Raw genomic sequence first — 26,306 nt, 5'->3', positions numbered from 1 at the left:
GCTTCTGGGATGCCCTCTGGGAGCTGTCGGGAGTGTGGTTGCTGTCCTGGTCGTCCACATGGGCCGTTGGGTGGGGGCACCTGCCTTGGGCTCCTTTGTGAGGCAGGCGTGGCCTGGAGCTCAGCGCCCGCGTGGGGGGCCGTGCCCGTGCATCCCTGCGGGGACCCCGCTGTGGCCAGGCCCGAGCCAGCCTGATGGCTTTGTTTCCTACTGAGCTGGCTCATGAGTGCTCCTGCTGCAGCTCGGATAATTACCTTGGAAATGGGGGGCCGCGCTTCCTTCCCTGACTCACCAGCATGGGGTGTGGGGCGTCTCGTGCCTGCCCCACGCCAGGCAGTGACTACACTGGGGCTCGTGCCCGGCCCTGGCAGCCTCACCACCTCTGCTCAGACTGTCACAATGTGGGCCACCATCCAGTGCGGGCTGGGGATACATACAGACAGGAGGAAGCCTGCCCCATCGGAGAGGAGACGGCCAGGATGCCCGGGGCCGCCCCTTTGTCAGGAGAGGCTGGGCTGGCCGCTGTGGGGGGCCCTGCCCCCTCCTGGGCTTCTGGGCACAGCCTTCTGTTGTGCCGAGCCCCCTCCAGCTCTTAGAAGGACTCCCTAAAGCAGGCCGGCAGGTGTGGCCTCAGGAGCTGGGGCGTCCCGTGGGTGCAGAGAGGACGTTGGTCCCTGTGACCTCGCTGTAGAGGAGGCCTGGGGTGCAGGGCGGCCGAGAGCTCAGCTGCGCCCCAGGTTTGGGCTGACACACGGGGTCCCTGGTGGTGACAGTGCAGAGGCAGTCAGGCCATGCAGGGTGGCACAGGAGGCCACGCCGTGTGGCCCTGCCCCCAGAGAGACGTGTCCCAGCGCCACCCCCAGCACCCCAGCTGCACCTTGGGGGGCTTGTGGGAAGCCACACAGCCACACGCCTGTGGTTCCCGGGCTGCAGGTGCCGGCAGCCCGTCGGCTGGAGGACGGTTCCGCTGCTCCTCGGGGCTCCGCTGGCAAGGTGGCCCGTTCCGTGCTGTTTCCTGCACAGCGGAGGCCGCACATTTCCCAGTGCCGTGGGCTGTTCCCGCGCTGCAGCGTTGGCCCCGATGTTCCGTCCTGGTTCCCCGTCTGTGCCGAGAGAGGGAGAGGGTCCCTGCGGCCCGGTGCTATCTGGGTTGGTGATTTTATTGGACCATATTGAACCGTTTTCTCCTTAGGCCGAGGGCTGGGACTGCGCTTTCCCGCTGTGCCACTTACCTGAGCGAATTCTAATATCTGCGCAGTCTTTTAAGGCGAGGTGGCCCCCGATTAAAGCTCAGAGCAGTTTAAATGGGGGGCCGGGGCCCAGCACCCCGCGGGCCCTGCGGTCTGGTCTCACTCTCTGCCGAGCTCAGCGGTGGCCCTGTGGGGTGGGAAGCGATGCGCGTCCCTGGACAAGCCGGCTCCCAAAAGCAGGCCGGCAGTGTGGCCCCCGACACCCGAGGCGGGTCAGCAGCGGGGGGCACTCGGGCTTGCTCAGGGAGCCCCAGTGCTGGCAGGCTACGGAGCTGTAAGCTGACCTTCGTAGCTCACTCAGACGCGGGGCGTGGAAGGGACCCTACTGCCGGAGGACCAGAGCTGCCAACCTCTGTCCCCTGGGCCCGCTGCCAGGCTGTGCTGCTGGGGTGCAGGTGCTCCCCGCTCCTCCTCGGGGCTCTGCTGGGCAGTGACCCGCAGGCACCAGGCAGAGCGGTGCCGTGCAGATGTGCCTCACACCTGTCATCCCGCACTTCGGGAGGCCGGGCAGGGGGTCACAAGTTCCAAACCAGTTTGCACAACTTAGCAAGACCCTGGCTTAAAAAAGGGTCGGGATATAGCTCAGAGCCAAGGGCTCCATCCCTGACCCAAAGAGCAGGAGACCAGTGGCAGACCAGCACGGAGTGAGAAGACCCAGCTCCTGTTCCTCGGAGAGTGAGGCTTCCTCCACCTAAATCCCACCCGACACCATTCCGGGGGGAGGAGGGTGCTGTGCCCGTACGCTCTCCCGGGTCTCACCTCCACTAGGGCCGACCCACCGGGCTGCGAGAGACCGTGTATGTGTCACTCTCTGCTGTGGTGGCCGGGCTGTGGGTGACGGGTGAGCCAGCTGCAGGGGGCGCGGCTGTCTTAGGGGGCTGTGCCTAGAACAAGGGGCGGCCCCAGCCCCAGGGCCCAGCGCTGTACCCCATACCACGCCCACCCAGTAACAGGGCTCCCGCCTGGGCACAGCATGCCGCAGGCCCTGCAGACCTGGGGGTCCCATGGCGCGGCCCTGGCCCTCCGGGGTGCCCCTCTGACCCAAGCCTCCCGGCCCGAGGGACCAAGGAGCGGACTTCCAAGTGCAGAGCGCACCCCGGGGTGGACGCGAGCCGGGGCTCCATGAGCTGAGAGTGGGAAACCGTTTTGCTCCAGGGTGCTGTCGCCTCAAGTGCAGAACAGGAGCTGAAGCCAGCGCCTTTTGGGGGGTGGGGGCGGGGCATCCAGAACCTTGGGAAGCGACGGCTCTGGGTGCAGCAGTCCCTGCGCGGAGACTGCGGGTCACCCCAGTCCCTGGCGGGGTTTCGCAGGGATTGAGGTCTGCAAGGTGTGCAGGGCCTGTCCTTCCTCCCGGCGGTCTCCTGTGGACCGGAGCACAGGAACTCTGCAGGCTGGGGAGCAGTGTGAGTGCTTTCCTGGCTCGCCTCCAGGGGACCCTGTGAGTGCTGGGGTGGGACTGTGCTCAGCAAAAACCCCATGGCGTGGGCACAGCCACCACCCAGTCCTGAGACCGAGTCGCAGGAGTCACCCTGCGAGGCCTCTGCAGGCCCTGGTGGGTCTGCACACTCTCCGTGGCATCCACAGCTTGGCAGACTGCACGGCTGAGGCCTGAGCCCAGCGTGATGAGGGCGGGGCGGGGTGGAAACGTGGAGCTCGCTTGGTCCCGGGCAGGGAGCTTCACCGTGTCTGCGTGAAACTGGGCGCCTGGTGAGAGCCTGGTCCCTGCCTGGAGCTCCCTGCTGTGTGGCCCCGAAGCTGGCATCCTCTGAGAGCCGGGCACACCTGGACCTGTCACTGTTCTGAGACTCCTGGGGACCTGCCGGCTGGCCCTGCACCTCTCTGGCCTGAATAGGGTGTCAGAAGGGTTCTGGGGGTTTGGGGGTTCATGTGTGCAGTGTGAGCCTTTTTCTCTTAGCGACAAGGCAGAGAGCAGTTTTGTGCTTCTTGTTTTTGAAAGGTCCGAAGGGGAGCTGTGGAGGGCAGGGGCCCGAGAGGTCACTAGCATGTTCCGCCTCGAGTCTGGGCTCCTCGGAGCCAGACACTGTGCCTGGCCTCTCCGGGGCTGTGGAGGCAGTGACAGAGCCCGGCCCTGCTCCTCATCCCCACTCCCCGCACTCTGGGCGCCATCAAGCGAGTCCGCAGATTAATTAACTTGGCACCGGCAGCTGTGGTGGCAGCCGTGTTGGGGGCTCTTTACAGAGCACTTTGTGGGAGACTGCTGCAGCTAGGGGGGCACCGGGAGGGGTGGCAGCATCCCGGGACAGGGGAGCAGCCGGTGGAGCTGAGGGGTGGCAGGCCCCCAGAGGGCACACTCAGAGGACCCCATGCCTGCCCCAAGGCCCAGCTGTCAGCCCTGCTCCTGCCGTCCCCAAAGGGCTCACGGAGCCGGCGGCCCCTGCCTGGCGTGGGTGGCGCAGAGAGGCTGGCCCTGGTCCTCGGGGCCACGGGTCTGGGCGGCTGAGCACTGGGTGCCGTGTGGTCGCCCTCGGGACGGGGGGCACGGGGCCCTGCAGGGCGGGGTGCTCAGCCCGTTCCCTGTTGGGGTCTGGTTTCTCCATCAGACGCTTGATGACTCAGCTGCACCCGCAGAGCTGCTCCATGTCTGTCTTGGTGCTGACGGGGTCCCTGTGGCCTCCGTCACGGAGAGGTGCATCTCAGAGGCTCGGAGACGGCCGGGCGGCCGGGGAACGGGATGGGGCAGGCAGGGGTAGAGAAACGCACAGCCCAGTTCCCTCGCTGCCCTCTCCTCCTGGGTGCCAGCTCAGCAGCGCCCAGAGGTTTTTGCAGTGAGGCTCCTGCCAGCCTGACGCCCCTCGGTGGCCCTGCAGCAAGGGGCAGCCAGGTCCAGTCCTGGTGTCTCCCAGGCGCAGAGCGAGTGGCGTGGTGGCAGTGGTGGCACTGTGGTGGGGTCTTGTGCCTGGCATCGCCTCCCCTGCGCTGTCAGGCTGGGTGCTGGGTCGGGTCTGCAGCTCCTGGTCTAGGGAGTGACTCTGTGCCCCAGCCACAAGGCTGGAACTTCCTCCTGGACCCTCCGTGCCCGAGCTGCCCACACTGCTGTCGAGCCCCCTGGAGACGTTTCTATGGGTGTCCGGGGGCCACCGGCACTGCAGAGTGACTCCAGGACCTGCCACTACAGAGGGCTTGTGCCCGCAGCCCCGGCTCAGCTGGTTGTGTTCGGATGGCAGGATGAGGAGATGGGCCAGCCCGGCCAGCTCGGCCAGCACGGCCGTGAAGCACTCTGCAGATCGTGCGCCCCACAGCCCGGGCGCGCACAGGTGCGCTTTGTAATTAGGCAAGGAGAAACAATCTCGGAACCGCTCAGTACAAATCCCTTAAGCTGCCGTGGCCCGGCCGGGCCAGGAGCCCGAGCAGCAGCGCCATCTGCGCGCTCCTGCCTCTGTGGCCAAGTGCCACCGCTGGCCTCGCCACGCTGGCATCCTAGGAAGCAGGGCTGTTGGCACTGTGTGTGAATGTCTCCTCCCCTCGGCGTGGGCTCTGTGCGGCTGGGAAGTGTCCGTGTCCCCAGAGCAAGCTCAGGGCGGGCAGCCACACTCAGGTCCCGTCTCCCACCTCCCTCTCTGTGGAGCGGGGGCCACCAAGCAGCCCACGTGTCCCCCACAAGACCGGGACTGGGGTGGTGCAGCTGCCAGGCGTGGAGACCCTGCAGCCCCGTCCTCTGTGCTCCCCTTCCTCACATGGTCTGTGCCCCTCGAGAGGCCGGACGGGCACGGGGACCCCCCGAAGTGGAAAGCCCCCGAGCTCTGGCCTGCTGCGGACGAAGCCTGTCCCTCCCTGCCTGAGACCGAGGTCCCCTCCGCCCCTACCCCTGCCTCCGAGCTGCAGGGCCCCAGCTCTGCCAAGGTGGGCAGTGTGACATCAGAGCGTGCTCAGCTGCCTGGCGTCTGTGCCCGGGCCACCCGCAGCGCCCAGTGTGGTGGCCAGGCCCGAGAGAGGAAACGGGGGGAGGTCAGGAGCACGGGGCCATGGCCTCTGCATGTCCTCCTTACCCATGTTTGCCCTTGCTGGGGGGCATCCCTCCCAGGGTGGTGCCTGCTAAGTCCAGCAGGAGCGTGGACTGTGGGTGTCACTGTATGCCCTGTGGGAGCCTCTCGGCCTTGGCTCCTGGGCCTCCGCTTTATGCCACAGTGGCTGGCAGGGGAGGCCAGTGTCGCCCGGGCCAGGCCCTGCACAGGGCACCTGCCCCTTCGGACCTCATTGTGTGCCTGGTCCCGTCCTCCGGGGTGCTTGCTGTCCCTGCACTGTCCAGGTCGGGTCTGTTCCTGCCTTCTCTGCTGGAGCGCCCTGGCAGGGCGGCACCTGAGGCCTGTGTGTCCCCGCAGTGCACCTGCCGTAAGGACATGGTGAAGATCTCCATGGACGTGTTCGTGCGCATCCTGCAGCCCGAGCGCTACGAGCTGTGGAAGCAGGGCAAGGACCTCCCGGTGCTGGACCACACGCGGCCCACGGCCCTCAGCAGCCCCGAGCTCAGCTCCTGGAGCGCCTCGAGAGCCTCGCTCAAGGCCAAGCTTCTGCGCAGGTGGGTGGCTGGGGGCAGCAGGTGCCTGCCCAGCGCGCCGCACAGACCCCTCCCCGAGGCCTGCGATGGGGACCGTCCGGGCCGCCCGTCCTCTCCCCGCTCCCTGCCCTCCGTTTCCTCTGTCTGAGCCGCGGCAGGGATTACCATGGCAGGATTGCTTTAGAAAGGGCTTGCCGGTCAGCACCCTCAAGGCCCTTTTTGCCTCAAAGAAAGAATCAGACACAGAAAGCCAGGAAATGGTGCCAGGAGTTGGGTGGACAGCGAGGGCGTGTTATGATGGAGACCAGCCCTGCGGGACAAGAGAAAAGGCCGATAAAAGCCACCCAGGAGGGGGCGCCACGCTGGGAAACCCAGCCAGGGCTGTCGTGGGGACGCACGTGGCTGGCTTCCCGTGGCGTGTGGCCCGAGTTCAGCGAGTTCAGCTCTGGAGAGGCCACGCGGGGACGGGCCCACCCACGCCTGTTGCCAGCCCGCCGTGTTGCGCCCTGTGGGGGCCTCGGGGCACTTGGTGTGTCCTGCCCTGCTCCGTAGCAGAGCCCCAGGGCCCTGGCCGCACGCTGCGCTCCGGGGCGCCCACAGGATGTGGGGCGCCCGCAGGATGTGGGGCGCTGGCCCTCTGCACTGCCGTCGCTCACTGTGCGGCTGGTGTGTGGCTCGGCTTGGGGCCCCACCCGTAGGGTGTCCTTAGACACCCCGTTCATCTCACTGCGAATCTGGGGACCCCTCCGCTGTGTGCTCAGGGCTCGGGGACCAGGTGCAGGCCGGGACGAAGCCAGTACTGCTCCAAGCAGAGCGAGCAGGACCCGGCAAAGCCCGCAGCTCACAGGCGCTGCATCCACGCTGGGAGCCCCGGCCGCTCGCGGCCATCTGTCCACACCGGGCAGCCCCATTTGCCCCAGGAACATTCCACGGTCGCTGGGGAGGGACGCTGCCGTGCTCCAGGGACTATGGCCCGGACAGTGCGGAGGCCCTGGCCCGTGGAGCTCCTCGAGCAGACCCTGGAAGGCGGCCCCGTTGGGACAGAACCAGGATGCCACTGTGCTCTGCTCTGCTCCGGCCACTAAGGATAGAAGCACCACCGCAGCCTGCATGGTTGTCACACAGGCAGTGGCATCGGCTGGGAGGTTGCCGCCAGCCTGACCGTCCCGTCTTCCCCCGCGCTGGGCGGGGCCTGCGGGGCCCACCGTCTCCCTCCCGCCCCGAGACCTGGCCCAGCCCCACGCACGCCTGTCACCAGGGCCTCGTCCCCGTGTCCCGTCTTCTCTGTGGCCGCACTGCAGGCAGCGCAGCTGGCCTGGTCCTCTTTGTCCGCTGTGCCTTTGATTCTTCCTGAAAAGCCGCCCGCCTGCCCGCCCAGCGAGGCTGTGCTGCTGCTCCAGGCCGACAGCCTGTTTGTGTAAAGGTCCATTGATTGCATGGGGCTAATTGGTCAACAGAGCGGCTGCCAGCCCGGGCGCCGCATTCCATCCGGGCAGGAGGGCTTAGCCAGTGCAGCTGCCAGGTGGCAGTGCCAGGCCCTCGAACAGGAAAGGAGCCTTGCGGCCGGCGTCCCTGTGGCCTCTCAGCCCGCACCCCAGCCCCGGCCCGCCTGTTCCCAGGGCGCTGCAGCCCGGGAGCCAAAATGCCCCAGCGCCGGCAGGAACAACAAGGCCAGTCCAATTTCCAGGCTACAGTTTGCTTTACAGCCGTTAGCGTGTACGACAGGCCGATTCCCTTCCCTTCCTGTGAAGTCGCTCCCGCGGGGAGGCGGCTGTTTGTGCCTTAAAGCCTGTGGCCTGGGGCTCCCGGCTGCCTGCGGGCGGTGACGCTCAGGTGCCTCTGTGCCTCCCCGAGCTGTCCTGCACCCAGGCCATGCCCAGCTCTGGATGGGCCCCGAGCTCCTGAGGTCCGCTGGGGGCTGGCGGTGGGGTGGTCACCGAGGCTGGCCACAGTGCCTCTGGCTGGGTTTTCTCTGTGACTTTGTCCCATGCCCGGCGGGTGCTGAGGGCGGCATCCCGGGCCTTTGCCGGTTCCAGCCAGGAGCTGCCCTGTCCCAGACATGGCCTAGCGTCCTCTGGTGACCAAAGGACAGCATCAGGGTGGCCTCCTGGCCCGCCGTGGGTCCCCCTCAGCTGTGGCAGGACACCAGGCCCCCAGCACACACGCGGCAGGGAGCCAGGGCCGAGGCCGAGCCGCACCGAGCCCAGATTTAGCTTCGTAGCTGCGTCTCACTGGGCGGCTCGGCCGTTCCCCTGCCCCTTGGTCAGGGGATGCTTGTGTTTTCCTCCTGCGGGGCAGGCTGAGCGGCTCGTGCTGCTGGTGCCCTGTGGCCTCCTGTCAGCTCCTGTGAGCCCATGGGACCTCTCTGGGGACCTCCCTGCGGGCCCTGGGAGACAGTGGGGGGCCCAGCCCAGCTGCCCCCCACCCCACCAGCCCGGCCACTTCCTGCCCCCAGCCGGGTGTGGCCCAGGTGGCCCCGGCCCTGCAGCCCTCCTGGCCCTCCTCCCCGCCACCCGAGGGCGCCCTCAGACTAGGTGACGAGTAGCTCCCCACGGCTCCCGCAGCCTCGCCGCTACGACCTCGAGTCCCAGCTTCTCTCCTCCGGGGCACACAGAGGCCTTGTTCTGGGAATGGGGAAACCTAAGAGGGACCGTGGCTGGAGCCCTGGTCGCCTGAGTGCTGCCCGCTGGCGAGGGGGAGCTGCAGGCCACCCCTCGTCTCCTGGAGCCGAGGACCGGGGGAGCCCCGTGTGTCTTGAGTGCATTGGTGTCGTTGTGTAGGCTCCCTCCTGGCGCGGGTGACACCCTGCTCAGCCTGGCAGGTGGCGCACTCACGGGTCCCATTCTCCCCAGAAACTCCTCCGCTCTCATGAGCCCCCTCCCAGGCCCAGGCCCGGGCCCGGGGACAGGATTGGGAGCCGCTGGGTGGCATCAGGGCAGGAGCGGTCCTCGGGCTGGGCAGGAGGGGTCATGCCAGGGCAGGGCGGGTGCTGTGGACTCCAGCGCCCTTGTCAGCCCTGAGCAGCTGGGGGTCAGGGTCCCCGTGCTGTGGCCGTGCACCTGTGTGCGTGACCCCCTGCAGCCAGCTGCTCCCGGGGCCACCACGGAGGATTTCCCTGGGGCAAGAGAACCCACAGCTGGGACCCTGGGGCCTGAGGCCGCTGTGGTGGGGGGCAGTGGGGAACGCAACACCAAGATCAGGGCGCAGCGAGCCCAAGGAGTGGGGCGTGGCTGCATTCACCGCTGAGGCTCTGCCTCCCACCCAGGGGTGCCCCAGCCTTGGGCAGGAACAGTGACAGAGTGTGGGGCCCGAGGGGCTCCTGAACCTCAGACACAAAGAGGAGCCGGGGCTCAGGAGGTGAGCGTGTAGGAGGCTGAGTCTCTAGCAGGGATCTCAGCCAGGAGAGGCCACAGGAGTCCAGGGCTTCTGCTCCCCATTAAAGACCTGGCGCAGTGGGTGAGAGTTCCCAACTGTGGCCCGTCCAGGGGGACTTAGATCTCGAGGTCCTGCAGGAGACCTCAAAGCTTCCAGCTGGGAGGACAAACGGCCTGGTGGTCCTGGATTTGGGGCTCGTCACACTGCGAGCTGCAGCCGGGCGCCAGGGCTTGCACGGCCGGGATGGAGCCGGGGCTCCCAGGTCCCCACTTCCCCAGAGGGCTTCAGGGGACATCCTCCGGCCACTGCAAGTGGAAACCACGAGAGCCTCGGGGCTGAAGAAGCCGCTCCAGGGAACGCACATCAGACCGAGGGAGTCGGATGTCAGCCAGTACCTGCCGCCCTGTGCTGGGGAAGAAAAGCAACAGGGAACTGGGGCCCGTGGCTTGTGGTGGACAGTAGACGGACACCAGGAGAAGGCTGGGGCCAGACGGCCGGACCCTCTGCGTCTGTGCCAGGAAGCGGTGGAGAGACCCGGACGGGCAGTGGAGCAGGTACAGGCAGGTGCCCGCGGGCCGAGGAGAGAGAGCCGGGCGCGGTGGTGCACACCTGTTACCCCAGCACTCAGGAGGCTGAGGCAGGAGGATCGCCTCGAATTTGAGGCCAGCCTGGACTACATGGTGAGACCCTGCCTCAAAGACAGAAATAAAAACCAGAGACGCAAGAGAGGAAGACCCTGCCTCTGGGGAGGCCTGGGCAGAGGAGGTGGCAGCCGGGCACAGCGCCCCCAGCCCCACGGATGCACCAGCCACAGCTGCTCCTTTGTGTGGTGCAGCCGCTTCTCGTAGACACAGCCAGCCCCAAACTCCGGGCCGGGGCGGGCACAGCCAGGTGGGCTGAGCGCCCGGGAGGCCCTGCTCTGCCGCCTGGAAGTGGGGTTAGGGAGGGGAGAGGCGGCTGTGTGGGGCCCGGGACACAGGCAAGTGACTGGGTCGGGACTGGGCGGGTGGAAGCGTCTGTGTGGTCCCCGAGCTGCAGGTGGGGGCCACCTCCCCTCCCTTCCCCATCAGGCCTCCCCGTGCTCCCCGCCACCCCACCTCTCATCGCACGCACCCCATGCTCCCTGCGTGTGTGACGCCCACCCTGCCTTTGCCTGCGCCCCCGGAATGCTGCACCCGCTTTTTGCTGCTGTCATCTCGTGGGCTCCACGCTGCTCCCATCGGGGGGCTCTCCGGGTTGGGGACACAGCCGCGAGCCCAGGCCACAGGGAGCAGTGACCTAGAGACGGATAGGAGGGCCGACACGGGCAGTGCCCCCAGGCCTTGGGGCCAGCGTAAGGGCTGGGCGGGCTACCGCAGGGGAGGAGGACGCTAGGGAGCTGGGCAGCAAGGCCAGGGTCCGCCGGGCCGTGCAGGGAGGCGGGTGCTGCCCTGCCCGTCTGCGCAGTCTGGAGCAGCCTGAAGGCCTCTGGCTGCCACGCTGCCACCTCCCTCTCCTCTGTCCCCTCGTCCCGGGAATGCACGGCTCAGCCAGCCTGGGGGCCTCCCTGGGCCTCCCCACCCCGTCTCGGGGTGCATCCCTGCACCAGGCGGCAGGCTGAGCCAGAGGCCCCGAGGAGCCAGGGCCAGGGGCAGGTGCCCGAGATCAGGCCCCAGAGATGCAGGGCCGGCAGTGCAGAGCGCTAGAGGAAAACGCCCTGAAATTTACCTTCTAGACAAATTAGTCTGAAGGAAGGCAGACCCTGGAGAAAGGCTGAGGAGGAGAGGAAACCCAGTCTAGAGAGGAGGAAAGAGCAGACCAAAAAGCCCGGGCTGGCGTAAGTGCACCTCGTCTCTGTCGCCAGCATTTCACGCGGCTGCCCCCCATCCCCGGCGCCCCGTGTGTCCCCACAGCCCGCCCCCAAGGGCCAGCCTGCCCGTCATTCACATGGCGTCCACGCCTGCCACCACAGCACCGCTTGACACCCACCCGCTCCCCTCTGTCCCCCAGCCCCGCCCGGGCCCCTCGTCTCCGACCCGAGGCTGTGCCTAAATGGGGGGTAGGTGGCCCCCATCCTGCTGGCACCCCGCCTGACACTCCGCCCCACCCCAGGTCCCACCGGAAGCGCTGCCAGCCCAAGAGGCCCAAGCCGGAAGACCTCAGATGTCCAGGTGAGGGGGCAGCCGGGGTGGCCCTCCTGGAGGAGGCCGCGGGCTGCGCCAAGGAGGACACCGCGCCTGACGCCGACCCCGACGAGGAGGATGAGGAGCCGGCGCAGGGCCAGGACGGCGAGGGGGCGGAGGGTGAGTCGGGCGCGGCTGCTTCCCGCTGTGTCCCCCAGCCGCCCCTGTGCCGCGTCCAGGAGTGGGGACAGCCCAGCCAGAGGCGTCCTCCACCTCCAGGACCCAGGAGCGGTGGCAGTGCCAGTGTGGCACCTGGCGGGAGCGGGTGTCTCAGAGACGTCCCCTGCCAGCCACCCGGGGCCCCATGGGCTGCGGCCGTCGCCCTGTGAGGCTCCAGGTCCCCTCAATGCCGGCCGTGGGGTTTCTTCTCCCCGGAGCTGGGCTCCGCTTCTCCATCTGCAGTCCCAGCCCCACCGTGTGCCCAGTGCCGCGCTGGTGGGAGTGATGGGGACAGGGGAGCCACAGCGGGGCCTGGGGACTCAGGTGTCCCACAGGGTAGAGCCAGAGGGGGAGCAGCTGCAGCTCACCACTCCGGGCCCCGAGTCTGCAGCTGGGAGCAGGGGCAGCCTGGCTGGCCCCGCACCGCCGTACGTGGACATGGGCGTCTGTGTAGGACAGAGCCAGTCGGGTCCAGCTGGGGTCCCGTGAGTCACAGAGGGAAGCAGGAGCAGAGTGGGGGTGCTGGCGTCAGGCTGGGGCGCAGAGGCCAGCAGGGCCCTCAGGAAGGCTCCATCTGCAGCCGCCCGGTGGCCATGCGTCGCTGCGCTGCTCAGGCACACGGCCTCTTCCCAGATGCACTCTCTGGGGTTCCCACGTGCAGACGGTCCCCGTGCGGTCACCTGCAGGGCCACCGCGGGTCCACCCGTCCCCAGGCTTGGGGCCACAGCAGTGCCTCCATAGCTGAGGCCAGCACCAAGGTGTGCAGGCGGCGGGCCCTGGCGGGCAGAGCCCTGTGAGCCCTAGCACTGACCTCGGCTGTGTGGCTCCGAGCCACACACGTTCCTCTCTGAGCCTCTCGGAGGCAGAAGCCGACTCCGGCCTCCCTGGGCTGCAGTCCAGGTGCGGCAACAGGGCGGGCAGCGCTGACTTCTGGCTCTCGGCTTGTCCCTGTCACCCTCCTGCACCACTCAGGGCTCCCTGGGCACACGGGGCCCAGCTGGCCGTCAGCCCTTCTAGGGGGCAGCACATTCTCAGGCCCTGGCATCGGGGTGGGGACATCTTTTGGGGCTGCTGCGCTGCCTGGCACCTGCCTGGCTCATGCAACACTCTGCAGAGAGCTTGCTGTCCTGGCTAGAACCTCCACATAGGCATTTGGGGGCAGGGTAGGATCCCTGCAGGGGCCAAGCAGAGGCAGGGATGGCAGACCCTGGGCACTGCAGGGCAGGGGCGGTGCGGAGTCTCTGTCCCCCCGGAGTCATTTGCACCTTGCATCTGAGTGCTCACAAACCCGAGCTTCACAGCGTGAGTCCGGAGGTCCAAGCTGGGGTTGCATTGGGTAGATAGGAGTTCTCAGAGGTGGCAGGGCCTCGAGCCTCCCAGGCAGATGTGTGGGGGCCAGATGTGAGGTGAGTGGTGGCAGCCTGGGATGCCCCCGAGGGACTGGCCAGGGACAGGGACGACAGTGGGCTGAGGTGGGCACATCCAGGCGCTCCCGGTCTCCCCTCACTGCTGTGGCTTCCCCATCTTTTGTGATCTGGCATCACGGGCTGCTGGCTGTGGGCTGACCGAGGACAGGCCCTGGCCTGGTGGCTCTGTTGGTTACAGGGGAAATAATGGCTCTCTGAGAATTCCCAGTTAATTGGCTTTTATTTATGAATCGGCCTGGACCATCAGCACCTGTTAGGGTGTAATGTCCCCCACCCCATCTCGGGCACCCCCTTCTGAGCAGCGGGAGACCCCCTGGGGGCCGCGAACCTGAGGCCCCTCTCCAGGGCCCCTCTGAGCACCCTGCCTCCCCAGGGGGTGCTGGTGGGGCCACCAAGGACGGGGCCTCTGCAGACAGGGTGGCTCTCTGCTGGGGCTGCTGGAGCCCAGTTCTTTCCTGCTGAGGCGGGCACTGCAGTGGCCCCAGCCCACCGGCCTCGCCAGGGCCCTGACCCTGGCGTATCTCGGGGGGAGCGGTGGAGCTCTGAGCAGTTTCTTGGGGGGAGGGTGCCGAGGGTCACGTGTGTGGTTTGTGTCTCCAAATGGAATGAAGCCTCCCGGGGAGATAGACCCTGGAGCTCACAGAGGCATGTGGGCTCAGGGGCCCCGAGGAGCCCAGAGCATGGGCAGGGCCAGGACCGGCCGCTGGGACTCCACCGCAACCTGTGAATGCCCAAGCCCAGCGCCTCTTGCAGCCCCCATGTGGCACCATGGAGGCAGGCGGCCTCTGTGCCAGCTCCCTGGGAGCTCGGGGCGCCACCCCAAAGGGAAGCCAGCTCCAGGCTCCCTGCTGTCGCCTCCCTCTTGGCCTCCGTCTCAGCTTTGGGAGCAGGGTAGCAGAGGCTGCCGTGTGGGGGCCCAGGCTGTGTGCATGGCAGGCTGTACCCCGTGCCTGCCATGGGGTGTGCTGCACCCCGGCTCTGGCTGGGAAGATGGGTGGGCGGGAGTGGCCCTCACCAGGACCAGAGGGACCCTGTGGGCCAGGACTGCTGGCCTGAGCAGGAACCCCAGGCCCCTCACATCCTGGGTGCCTTGGAAAGGTGCCACCCCCGGCAACCTGGGCTGAGCTGGCCCAAGCTCGGGTGGGTGCCGGTGCCGAGCCAGGGAGCTGGGTTCACCCCATCCCGGAACACCCCAGAGAGTCCCACAACGGGCCACTCACTCCTTCCCTGTGTGGGAGCCCAGTGCAGCCCTCGGCCCCCCACCCCCGTGTGACTGCCGCCCTGGGACAGGTGTCCACCCAGCACGGCCGGGGGCCGCCGCCCAGCACACTGCCTGCCTTTTAGGTCTGGGCTTCTCCCTCAGAGGTCCCGCTGTGTCCCCGCCGGCTCCTGGACCCTGCACTTTTGCTGGCTGCCCTGAACTTCAGGGGGGCTGGGGTTTTCTGGTGTGAGGATCAGGGGCGGAGGATCAGTGATAGCCTTTGCTCAGTGTGTTCCCTGCCCATGTCAGGCCCGCCATGCAGCCTGTGGCCTCCGGGGGCGTGACCTCCCGGGGCGTGGCCTGGACTTTGTCCCACAGAGCGAGCAGAGCTTGCCTTGTGCAGGCAGCAGGTGCCCGGTCCCCGCAGCCCTGGCCAGGGCTGGTGAGCTGCAGCTGTGCATGGCGGGTAGGTAGGTCAGGTGAGGGCAAGGGGATCCCTGCCCCCCCGCCCCAGTTCGCGTGCTGAGCGCCACTTGCCCGGGTGCCTGTCCTGCGTGCCCGCTCCGGGTCCCAGGACCTTGCTGGGCCCCCCGGGCTCAAATGCAGAGCTGCACAGCGTAGTGCTTTGGATGCAGGCCCCTAGTGTTTTGGGTTTGGGGCATTGTGGGCTGTGCTGGCCAAGGCTGCGGGTGTGGAATGTGGCACCCTCGCAGCAGGAAAGGCAGGGCAGCCCCCTCCCTGCCGTGGGCCCAGGAATCCTGACCGCAGCCCCTCTCCCTGCAGAGGACAGCAGGGGCAAGCCGCGGCCAGCCAAGCCCAAGGGCGAGCGGAAGAAGAGGAGTCCCGGCCCCTTCTGCCCGCAGCTGCCGCCCCAGCCCCCACCTGCGCCGTTCCCCACCGAGGAGCCCCCGAGGCTGCTGCCCCCCCTGGAGCTCCCGGCTGCCGAGGAGGGTCCCCCGCCTGCACCCCTCAACGTGGTGCCCCCTGAAGTGCCCGGTGAGGAGCAGGAGGCCAAGCCGCGGCCCATCATCCCCATGCTCTACGTGCTGCCCCGGGCGTCTGAGCGCGACCACGGGCTCCCGCAGGCCACCCCCATGGAGCTGGCGGGGCCCGAGGACGAGGCCAAGGCCCGCGGCGGCGAGGTGCAGGTAGGAATGGGGTCCCCAGGCGCTCCCCGACAGTGCGCCACAGTGAGCGGACTGCCTCGGGCTCACGAGGGCGCCGTCTGCGCTCCAGGTCCCGTCCACCTTCTCCAAGCTAAAGATGGAGATCAAGAGGAGCCGGCGCCACCCCCTGGGCCGGCCTCCCGCCAGGTCCCCACTGTCGGTGGTCAAGCAGGAGGCCTCCAGCGACGAGGGTGAGCCACGCAGCCCTTCCCTCGGCCGAGTTCCTACCCGGCCTCCGGCCGGGCCCGGGCCTCAGGACCTCAGGGGCCGGCCCGGGGACTCGGTGCCCGTGGCCCTGCGAAGCTGCCAGGACCTGCCTGCCGCCCGGCCCACAGTACTGCCGGCTCCTCCCTCGGCCGTCGCGGTGCATCTGTCCTGCGCTGTCAGCTGTGGGCAGCAGTGTGCCACCTGTTCTGAACAGAGCTGGGCAGGGCAGAGCTTGTAACTGTGGTCCCGCGGCCCCCTCCTGTCTGCAGGGTGGCCGTGTCAGGCTCATCCAGCCCAGGCCACCATGGGGCAGACCTGAGGACTCAGGAGAAGGGGTTCTGGAGTTCTAGGGGGAGCGTGGCCCTGGGGTCACCTCGTGCAGGACCCTTTCCAGAAAATATCGCCAGGGCCTCTGAGGGCAGGCAGTGCCCCACCCTGCACTGCAGGGCATTCGTGGGCGAGGCCGTGGCTCCCGGCTCCTCGGGGCTGGCCTGGGCCAAGGCGACCAGATTGCTGGGCTGGGTGTCGGGCAGGGCGGTCTCGGTCCCGAAGCACCCTCAGGCTCCCACAGGGCCCTTCCAGGACCCCAGACCCCAGGCTGTTGGGGGGCTATCTGAAGGAGGGGTGACCTCAGGAAGGAGAACTCCGCTTCTTGGCTACAGCACCCCAAGTGTGCAGGACATGTTGAGAGGCAGGGGGAGACTGGGACAGTGTCCATCTGGGAACACTGGACAGGAGGGGTGAGCTGAGCTCCAGCGACTTTAGAGGCTGCGGGCCTGACCCCTGACCCTCCCGGGCTCCCGCTGGGCCCCAGCGTCCCCATCAGGCTCGGGGACCTCGGGGACTTGCAGCCCACACTCGGTGCCCGGTGCCCGGCGCCAGGAGGGCTGTGCTGGCTCAGCCTGGGCCTCGGCAGGTGCACGGTGTGGTCCTCGGGGGACCCACAGCGTGGTGGCCGTGGTGCGGCCTGCAGGGCCGGGCTCACCCCGATGCTGCCCTTGCAGAGGCCTTGCCCTTCCCGGGCACAGGGGAGGACACGCGCGACCCCGAGGCCCTGCGGTCGCTGCTGTCTCTGCAGCGGAAGAACAAGACGGCCGGCTTCCAGGCCGAGCGCAAGTTCAACGCGGCGGCTGCCCTGGCCGAGCCCCACTGCGCCATCTGCAGCCTCTTCTACCCCTACAGCCAGGTGGGCGCTGCTGCCGGGCCGCGGGCGCCCTCTCGGCAGAGCCCCAGCCCTGTCCTGCACCGGCTCCCTCCTTCCTATCGCCGGGGCTGAGAACCAGGCTCTGCTCCCGGGTGCCCTCTGCTCACTCCTCCCCTTTTTAAAACTTTTTGAGGGAAGATCTAAGTTGTCTGGGCTGGGCTCCAACTTGGGGTTCTCCTGCCTCAGTTTCCCCCCCCCCCGGTTGCTGTGGTGATGGGTGTGCACCCGTGTGCGGTCTGCCTGCCCTGCCCCTTCATCCCTTGCACCCTCCCCAGGTCTCTGCACCCCCCGGGCCAGGACCGAGTGTCATGCTTGTCCCCAGCCCTGGGAGTCAGGGTGGGGACGTGTCTGTGTGTCTGTGTGTCTGTGTGGCCGTCCCTAAGGCCCTGCCGCTCTGGAGACAAAGCAGACGCCACTCCCCGACGGCCCTCAGCAGGCTGTGCCCACTGCACACTGGGGAGCGCGGCAGCTGCTGGGGTGGGATCAGGGCCAGGGCACTGCCACCACACGGGGATGCGGGCCTGCCGGGCACCACGGGTGTACGTGGCCCCTGCAGCGTCTGTCCAGGCCTGGGAGGGGCGTGCGGCGCCTGAGCGGGCTGTGGGCCTCTGCCCTCCTGAGGGTCGCCCTGTGCCCACAGTCCCTGCAGGTAGAGAAGGAGAGGCCCTTGGCCTCCGTCCTCGAGGGCCCCTCAGCCCCGCCACCCTCCAAGTGCGGCCAGAGGACGCGACCGCTCATCCCCGAGATGTGCTTCACCTCCAGCGGGGAGAACACCGAGCCGCTGCCCGCCAACTCCTGTGTGGGTGACGATGGCACCAGCCCACTGATCGCCTGTGCCAAGTGCTGCCTGCAGGTCCACGCCAGTGCGTGCGCCAGCGGGGGAGGGGCCCGGGGGGGCGAGGGCGGGGGAGGTTCGGGCCCCAGCACGGCCTCCCCACCACCCTGACCTGGCGCTGGGCTGGGCACAGGCGGGAAGGTTGGCACAGGCTTGAGACAGGACTGAGCGTCAGGACAGAGCGGCGGCCCCGGAGCGCTCCCGCGCCTCACCCAGAGCCTGCAGGAGCTCTGGCTCCCCCCAGGGCCTGGGTTTGACCCTGCTCAGCGGCAGGTGGGCCGCAAGGTGCAGGTGTCTCCCCTGCATTGCAGGGGTGCTCCCACCGCAGCCCCACCCTCCACCCCGCCCCGTCTCCAGCATCCACTCCAGGCCCAGGGTCAGGAGCTGGGCAGCGGCCAGCAGGGCCCAGCCTCAGCGCTCTCTGTCTCGCAGGCTGCTACGGCGTGCGCCCGGAGCTGGTCAAGGAAGGCTGGACGTGTTCCCGGTGCGCAGCGCACGCCTGGACAGCGGTAACCCGGCCTCCGCGCGGGGAGGGTGGGCCTGCCTCGGTTTCCCCGCGTGCTCGGCGCTCACCGCCTCTCCCCGCAGGAGTGCTGCCTGTGCAACCTCCGGGGCGGCGCGCTGCAGACAACCACCGACCGGAGGTGGGTGCGGGCCGGTGCCGGGGCGGGGTGCGGGTGGGGTCGGCCGTGTCCTTAGAGCCCCTCCGCCCGGCCCCAGGTGGATCCACATCATCTGCGCCATCGCGGTCCCCGAGGTGCGGTTCCTGAACGTGATCGAGCGCCACCCGGTGGACATCAGCGGCATCCCCGAGCAGCGGTGGAAGCTGGTAGGTCCCGATTCCTCCCGGGGCACCCGGGCCTGCGGGGCTGGCGCTGGAGCTTCTGGGCGCCCCCGAAGGCGCCAGGTAGAGGCCAGGGGTGCACAGCCACAGGGCCAGCAGCGCGCTGTCCTCCTCGTCCTCCGCCCTGTGTGTTCGCCTGGCGGGAGTCCGGTGCGTGGCCTTCGTTGTGGTGCACGGTGGGCAGGCGGCCCCACTGCGCAGCAGGCCCGGCCTTTCAGTTTTATCCTGAGGCGGGTTTCCCCAGGCCCCGGGGCTGGCTGCCGCTTGGCGCCCTTCTGCCTCGGCCTTGTGGGCGGCTGGCGGACAGGCCCGGGGCGGTGCCCAGAGATCGCCCTCCTCTTGCGGGCCGGCATCTTGGCCCAGGTGGGGCGCTCCTTCTTGCTGTGTTCCTCAGCCGACTGGCTCTTGGGGCATCTCCGCGATGGGCTGTGCTGTAGGGTCCCGGGGGCAGCCTGGTGGGCGAAGGGCTGCCAGCAGCGGGGCCGCGGGGCTCGCGTCCCTGTGTCCGGGCCCCTGCTCCGCCCGTCCTCTCTGAGGGACGCTCCAGGAGCCACCGCACCGTCCCAGCGCAGCTGAGAGTTGCCCTCCCCAGGGGCAGTGTTGTGGCGAGCCTTGCATGCTTCTGTCGCCTGTCTGCGTCTCTCTGGTCCCTCGTCCTCCCTCACGGGGCCAGCGGCCGGTCCCTGCGGGCGGCCCGAGGAGCAGGCGCCATGGCTGGTGTCCGGTGGGTGGGAACTGCCCACTCTGAGCCCACAGCTGCGGGCGCCCTGGGTGGGCTGTGCCCATCGCCGCAGGTGACGCCTGGACTCGGGGCAGAGCCGCAGTCCCCAGATGTGGGGTAAAAGGCCTCATTATTCAGGGGAGGGATGCTGCCGTGTGGGCGCCGGTAAATCCTCCCTCCCAGACGCTCTGTGGATCGGCTGACGTTTCCAGCAAGCAGCCTGTTCGGCCAGAGCACTTGTAAAGATGAATTGAAAATCCCGGTACCGGGCCTGTGTGTCCCTCCTAATGGGGCCGGGTGGGAAGCACGTTTAACTCCTGCTGCCCGGCCTGCTTGTCCAGGGTGGGAGCCCTCCCCAGGCCCTGGGGACGATGGCCCGTCGCATCCCGGCATCCCCGATGTACTCTGGGAAACCGGAGGTCCTGGATGAGGCTGGGGTGGGGTGGAGCCCCCCACGTCTGCTCTGTCCAGCCTTGGGGGGAGCACAGGCCAGAAGGGCTCATGGAATGCTGGGCACAGTGGCCTTTGGGGGTGCCGTGTGTGTGCCCAGCGTGCAGCAGGGACCAGGCCTCCAAGCCGAGGCTGCCAGGCTTCTTGCCGGACCTCAGCGCCGCCCCCTGCCCTGGTCTGGGTGGCCCGGGGACTGATGGTCTCCTAATGAGACCTCATTACTATTGATCCACCGAGCCGCCCACTACGGCCCATCGGGGCTGCTCTGGCCTTTGAGCACGGTTTGCAGAGCGACACGGCTGCTTATTAAATGCTCAAGGCGACTGCAGGCACAGCCTGTGTGGCAGCCACCTCAGCGTGCCTCGGGTTCCCCAGGGGAAGCCCCCTGTCCCATGAGGTGACTCCCCTCCCCTCCCAGTCCTGTGTCCACTCCCGTCTCTGGGCACCTGTCCTGGGCATCCTGCCCTGAGCCCAGCAGCTCTGTGTCCGGCATCGCTCGAGGTCCCCCCACGCTGTGACAGACACACGGCCGCTCTCCTGTGCTGTGCTCCTGGCACGGAGGGCCTGCCGTGTCTGGTCACCCTCAGTGGTGCTGGCGTGTCCACCCCTGCCTCCCTGGGTCCCCTTTCCCGGCCTGTTCTCGGGCTGGGTGGACGGCAGGGCGGCGTGGGGGCTGCGGGGCGGGAGCCGGGTCCACCGAGCGCTGTGCCCCGCAGAAGTGCGTGTACTGCCGCAAGCGGATGAAGCGGGTGTCTGGGGCCTGCGTCCAGTGCTCCTCCGAGCGCTGCTCCACCTCCTTCCACGTGACCTGCGCGCGCGCTGCCGGGGTACTGCTGGAGCCCGACGACTGGCCCTACGCCGTGGCCATCACCTGCCTCAAGCACCGGGCCGGCGGCCACGCCGTGAGTGTCCCCGCCCCGCCCCGCCCCGCCCTGCCCGCCTCCCGTGCCGCGTCGCGTGCCGCTGACCTCCGCTGCCCACCCCTGCAGGCGCAGGCGCTCCGGGCGGTGGCCCTCGGCCAGGTGGTCATCACCAAGAACCGCAACGGCCTCTACTACCGCTGCCGGGTCATCGGCACCACCACGCAGGTCTTCTACGAGGTGAACTTCGATGACGGCTCCTACAGCGACAACCTGTACCCCGAGAGCATCACGGTGCGCGGCCGGCGGCGGGGCGGGTGCCCGGCGGGCCTCTCCCGGGCTGCGGCGCAGGGCCTGGTGTCGCTGGGCGGCCGCTCAGTCCCCGCGCTGTGTCCACAGAGCAGAGACTGCGTGCGGCTGGGGGCCCCGGCCGAGGGCGAGCTCGTGGAGCTGCGGTGGACGGACGGCAACATCTACAAGGCCAGGTTCATCTCCTCCGTGACCAGCCACATCTACCAGGTGAGGCCCGCGTGGCCTGACGTCACTGTCCTGAGCCCTGAACCCGCACCCGCCCCGTCCAGGGCAGCTGTGGTGGGTGCTGCAGCAGCACTGCTGGGTGTCCCTGTCCTGGGCAGGTGGCCACTGCTCCCCACACGCAGGACCGAGCAGGACAGGCAGGGAAGGGGTCTCAGAGGACCCCGCGTGGTGAGCGATCTGCAGTCAGGCCCCGCGAGGCTCAGGGCGCCCTGCGTCCCCAGCCCCGCTGCTGCAGGGGACAGCAGCCGAGACACTGCCAGCCCGCCACACACAGACGGGTGAAGACGTGAGCAGAAACGAGGGCAGAGCCTCGGTGCCATCTGGGCTTCAGGGACAAAAGCCAGACCCGGGGCGTCCACAGGGGTGGGGAACAGCACCCTGGAAGGGAACCCATGGTGCTACCCCGCAGTGTGTCCCCAAGGAGCCAAGGCACCCCGAGGCCCTGGGCCGGCTGTGTCACCAGACACTCCCCCGGCCAGTGGCAGGCGGGGACGCGGCACTGCCCGAGGGAGATGTGCGGTGCGCAGAGGCAGGGCTGCCGGGGTCTCTGCACCCCTCTGCGCGCTGGGGGGATGGGCTGGGGGCTGTGCGGGCCCTGGCTGGGCCGGGCTGGTGGGCCGCTGGGGCCTCCTGCAGTGTCAGGGTGGCCGGGCTGGCTCAGAAGGTGGAGGACACTGCCTGGACACGGCCAGCCTCGGGCACGCAGCCGGCACCCCCAGGGCTCCTTCCCCGCCGAGCCTGGCTGCCCCCGCCCCGCCCTGTGGCCGGCTGCAGACGTCCAGCTTGTCACTGACCTCGCTGAAGAGCTGAGCAGAGGGACCTTGGGGCTCGGAAGTGACCTGGGCACGGTGTCCCCTGGCAGGTGGAGTTCGAGGACGGGTCCCAGCTGACCGTGAAGCGCAGTGACATCTTCACCCTGGAGGAGGAGCTGCCCAAGAGGGTGCGGTCCCGGCTGGTGAGTCCCCGGCTACCGGGCAGCACGGTGTCACCAGCCCCTCCGGCTCTGCCGTCAGGCTGGGAGCAGCGTACGCGGGTCCCTGCCACAGTGTGTGAGGCCTGGAGGGTGGGCGCGGAGGGGCGAGGGTCCCTGGGGGCCAGTGTGGCCTCTGGGCGCGCTGGGCGGGGTCAGCATGCCGAGGGGAGCCTGCCACGCTGACCGCGTGTCCCTCGGTCTCTGCAGTCGCTGAGCACAGGGGCTCCCCAGGAAGCCGCCTTCGCGGGTGAGGAGGTGAAGGCTGCCAAGCGCCCGCGGGTGGGCGCCCCGCTGGCCACCGCCGCCCCTGCCACCCAGGACTCAGGGCACAGCCCAGACTGCCCTGCCTTCGCCGAGAGCCTGCTGCCGGCGCAGGTGCAGGCCCGGCCCGGGGCGCCCTTCTAGGACGCGGCTCCGGCCTCCTCCGCCCCTCGGGGCAGGCGCCATCAGGGTCTCCTGGGCCGAGGCCGCTCGCGCCTCGGGCGCCCCCTGCCGGGGGGCAGGAGCAAGGACAGCGCGGCCTGGACTCAGGGAGCAGGGCCCCAGGCCCGCCGCCCGCACCTCCGATCAGACCCGCGGCCTGTCCCCCTCACGGTGCTACCGCCCTGCCCACCGAGCAGCCTCAGGACGGGCTGTGTGCACAGCCGCCTTTGTGAAGTTCTTTCTATAAATACGACGTATTGTTTAAAAAATCAAGAAACACGGAAACGGCAGCAGAAGCCCCCAAAGTTGTTTTTTCTCTTCTAGATTTGTGGCTTTAAAACCAATGCATTTTTTTCCTGCAGCCCTGAGGTGCCGGGGATGAGGTCCCCAAGTCACTGTCTGTGTTTGTTTAAGAGCCCATCTGCAGCCGGGCGCGGTGGCGCACGCCTGTCATCCCAGCACTCGGGAGGCCAAGGCAGGAGGATCAGTGCAAGTTCGAGGTCAGCCGGGGCCACCAAGTGAGCTCAAGGCCGGCCTGGACCGCACCGGGAGGCCCTGCCTCAGAAAGACAAAAACAAAACCCCACCGGCCGCTGAGCAGGCCAAGGGGAGCCCTGTGCCACCGTGTCCAAGAGACTCGGAAACCTGGGGACCAGAGGGGCAGGGCGCTGGACAGCGGCCACGGCCACCTCGCTGCCACCCAGTTCCCGCTGCTGCCTACCTGTGGGTGCCTGTGCCCGCGCCCTGCACGGTGGTGGTCCCCAGGGCCGCCCTGGCCTGTGCAGACCTTTGCAAATGGACGGCCCCGGTCGCCCCATTTCTGTTCCTGCCGTCTCTCCCTGGCCGAGCGCGTGACGGGTGACTGTGTACGTGGCCGGGCCCCGCGCCCTGTCAGTGTGGCGGCATCAGGTCCCAGGAGGACAGGACACAGGTCGGCTGGCCCCGGAGGCGCCCAGGTCTGTGTGCGCCAGACACAGACGCAGCTCACTGTCCGGAACCCTGTGCTCGCCTGTGTCGTCGTGGTGACCTGGGAGGCCGTGTCGGAGAGAAGGCGGGAGCCCCGGACGGCACCGAGCGCCCCAAGAGCCGGGTGGAGGCCCCGGGGTGGCGCCCGCCCTTGGCCTGCTCGGGGACGGGGGACCAGGGGACGCCGGCCGGCCCGTGTAAGGAGCGCTCGCCTCGTGGCCGGTGGCCGCTGGGAGGAGAGGACTGCAGCCCCGGCGGGTGCCCGCCGAGCTGTCCGTGCATGCAGCCACTGCCCGCATGGAGCCGTCGCTGCCCCGTGTGTCCGGAACGCTATTTATATTGTGAGGGAAGAGGCGGGCAGCGCAGCTTCCCGGAGACCCGCTGTGCCCTGACCGTGTGGACAGGACGGTCCCCGTCCCTGCCTGGGACGGACAGACGGACGCGCTGCATCTTTGCCCAACCTTCCTGCCTCGAGGTCCACGATAAATTAAAGGCTCTGAGCACTGCAGCCTTGCGCAGCCTCGCCCGAAGTGTCTTCATTTCTTCTACCCCTAGAGGGGACGTGGGGGGCAGTGGGGGGCAGAAGGTGGCTCCCAGAGGGCGGGGTGGGCTGGGCTGCTCCGAGGGTGCTGGCTGGACCCAACACTCACTCCTCCTGGCCCAGCTGTGTCCCACCCCATCCTATCCCATCCCGCGTTCTCTTCCTGTTCCGGTTCTGGTTCCGACCCCTGGAGTGCAGCTCAGACCCCAGTACCCAGCCCGTGCCTGCCGTGGCTGGCACTCAGGAGTCACAAGGTGCCAGAGCCGAGGGAAGGTGGAGATCGGCAGTGAGGAGAGCAGGCGCTGCCAGGGCCGCTGCTGCAGTTCCCACAGGGAGACGCAGGAGGTGTGCGAGGAGCCATGCAAAGGCCCTGGGGCAACAAAGCTGGGAGAGGTGCAGGAGCAGGGGAGGAGGGGTGGAGAGGACGACTCCGGCTCTGGCCCAGGCAGAGGGGAGCCGCACAGGGCCGAGGAGAGAGGACCGGACTCTGCTCGCAGCACCCTCTGCCTGCAGTGGGTGTTGAGGCCAGGTGGGAGCGGAAGCCAGGGAGATGGAGGCCGCGGGGCTGGGCCAGGTGTGCTTGGGGGCAGTGCCAGTGCGTGAGCTCTGCTGACAACCGGCTGGGCAGGGACGCGGGGCTCGCCGGCGGCCCTGCGAGCAGACGCAGCCCCAGGTGGCGAAGGGACCCCAGAGCTGTGGTCAGCAGGGCCGGACCCCGAGGAGCTGGTCACGGGCCGTGACCCGTGGGACTCCAGCTGAGGGCTGACCCTCCCGGGCCTCAGTTTCCCCTGCCTGCTCTGTCCTTTGAGCCAAGATTTCCCTTTGCCCCACTTCTGAGTGTAAGAAGCAGACTCAGTTTCTCCGTCTTCTGCAAGGAGTGGGGTGATCGTGTCCCGGCCGTGGGCCACTGGGCCAGGCCGCAGGCTGTGCTGGACACCATGGCGGGAAGAGGCAGCGGCCCAAGATCCGGACTCTGCCCCGAAGGGCTGGCCCTGCGCTCAGCCCGGGGAGAGACTGGGGTGCAGCCACTGCTCAGCAGTGCGGACACAGCTGCTGGCCACCAGGGCCTGGGGCTCCACACCGGCCATTGGCCCTGCGTCTCCTCGGAGCTCAGGCCGGGCTCTGGGGCAGCAGCTGCAGGAAGGGGAGCTCCCCCAAAACACAGCTGCCACGCGGGGCCTGCAGAAGAGAAGGGGCAGAGATGGAGGCGGGCGGGGTGCAGCTCCGAGGGCACCAGGGCCCTCGGCTGTGGGTAAGCGGGGCTGAGTTCAAAGTTCCCGAGGGGGCACCCCACGCCCCACAGTCCGCACGTCCCTGCCTCATTTGATAAAGTTTCCCTGGTGCCCGGCGGCCGAGACCTGCAAAGCTGAGTGCGTCTCACATCTGACCCCTCGCAGGCAGGAAGCAGTGCACGTCCCTGGGCTGGAGGGAGCGGGAGGGGTGGCCTCCGCCATGACAAACTGCCCTGCGTGGGGCAGCCCCCGCCCCTCAGGGCTCCCAGGCCCAGGGAGGCCACCCTGACTCTCCTTCCTGGGGGCCGTGGCCTCCACCCTTGGGCCCACGGAGCTGGGCAGCCGGTCCCTGCAAAGCACCGTCCCCTCACTGACAGCAGGGGAGGGTTGTTTATGGATTAGATTACTTCACACTTCTGCTCTGTTAATGGGAAAAATAAGAATTCTTTGCCACCACCGGGCGGGGAGTGGGGGGACACACACAGCCTGCAGCATGGCCAGTGGCAACGTCTCGGTGCTTGCCGGAGCACCGTCCATCCTGAGCCGCTCTCGGGGTGACAGCGAGAATGTCCCCTCCCTGCTGTGGCTTCTGAGGCTTGGAGGAAGACTTTCCCGCCCTGGCCCTGGCCCTGTTGGCTCTGCAGATGTCACCGGGGCCCCTGCAGCTGGTGTGTGACACCCGCCCTGCCCGCCGAGGTCCCCGCTGGCCCCAGGTGCATCCCATGCCGTGAAGGACCCTCGCTGGGGGCTGAAACCTCCCGCGTCCTGGAGGCTGCGTGCGGGTCCACGGTCTCCTCTGAGACGCGGGGCAAAGGCTTAGCTGTGAGCCCCTATGCAAATAAAAAGACACACAAAGGCCCTGTCCTACCAGGGAGTGACCCGGGCCAGGCTGTGGGCTGGGCAGCCTGCCCCTCGGCGTCACTGGTGGCAGCCTGCGTGGCCTCTCTCGTGGGCTGGCTCTGCTCCCGGCCTGCCCTCCGCCCGCCTGCCGTTCCCAGCTCTGGCCTCCGGGGTCTGCACTGTACCTCTGGCTTCAGTCTCAGATCTTCAAGCGTTGCCCTCTGGGCAGGGACTGTGACCCGCCACACATCTCTGCCTGGTCTCCAGGCCTCCGGCTGCAACCCGGGTGGAAGGCTCCCTGACCCTGCAAGTCCTGCGGTCTGCACTCCCGAAAATTGACCAGCACCCCGGGGATGACACCGAGGTCCAGTGCTGGCTTGAGCAGGGGCCAGACCTCCTCAGACCACGGATGCAGCGG

At 68.4% G+C, this 26,306-nt stretch overlaps 1 protein-coding gene across 5 annotated transcripts in view; it reads left to right on the top strand.

Moving 5' to 3' along the window:
* The window catches only part of Kdm4b (lysine demethylase 4B), an 86,338-nt gene extending 62,555 nt beyond the window's left edge, over window positions 1-23,783 (top strand). For 2 of the 5 annotated variants that reach the window (XM_063229164.1, XM_063229165.1), the window contains 14 exons: window positions 5,591-5,787; window positions 10,856-10,957; window positions 11,233-11,423; window positions 14,874-15,238; window positions 15,327-15,447; window positions 16,468-16,649; window positions 17,308-17,530; window positions 17,935-18,011; window positions 18,091-18,146; window positions 18,223-18,331; window positions 20,234-20,671; window positions 20,777-20,896; window positions 21,777-21,869; window positions 22,095-23,783. In XM_063229164.1, coding sequence (XP_063085234.1) covers window positions 5,591-5,787; window positions 10,856-10,957; window positions 11,233-11,423; window positions 14,874-15,238; window positions 15,327-15,447; window positions 16,468-16,649; window positions 17,308-17,530; window positions 17,935-18,011; window positions 18,091-18,146; window positions 18,223-18,331; window positions 20,234-20,671; window positions 20,777-20,896; window positions 21,777-21,869; window positions 22,095-22,292 — 2,472 coding nt within the window. In that variant the 3' untranslated portion in view covers window positions 22,293-23,783. The remainder of the gene's footprint in view (window positions 1-5,590; window positions 5,788-10,855; window positions 10,958-11,232; window positions 11,424-14,873; window positions 15,239-15,326; window positions 15,448-16,467; window positions 16,650-17,307; window positions 17,531-17,934; window positions 18,012-18,090; window positions 18,147-18,222; window positions 18,332-20,233; window positions 20,672-20,776; window positions 20,897-21,776; window positions 21,870-22,094) is intronic. The other 3 variants (XM_063229166.1, XM_063229168.1, XM_063229167.1) reach the window with 3 other exon arrangements.
* The last annotated feature ends 2,523 nt before the right edge of the window (window positions 23,784-26,306 follow it).

This window comes from Cavia porcellus, unplaced genomic scaffold, assembly GCF_034190915.1.
Source record: "Cavia porcellus strain 051 isolate PalLab524CR breed Dunkin Hartley unplaced genomic scaffold, mCavPor4.1 scaffold_17, whole genome shotgun sequence".
NCBI lineage: Eukaryota > Metazoa > Chordata > Mammalia > Rodentia > Caviidae > Cavia > Cavia porcellus.
Note: the sequence above shows the minus strand (reverse complement) of the source record. Positions and strands in the feature narration are given on the sequence as shown.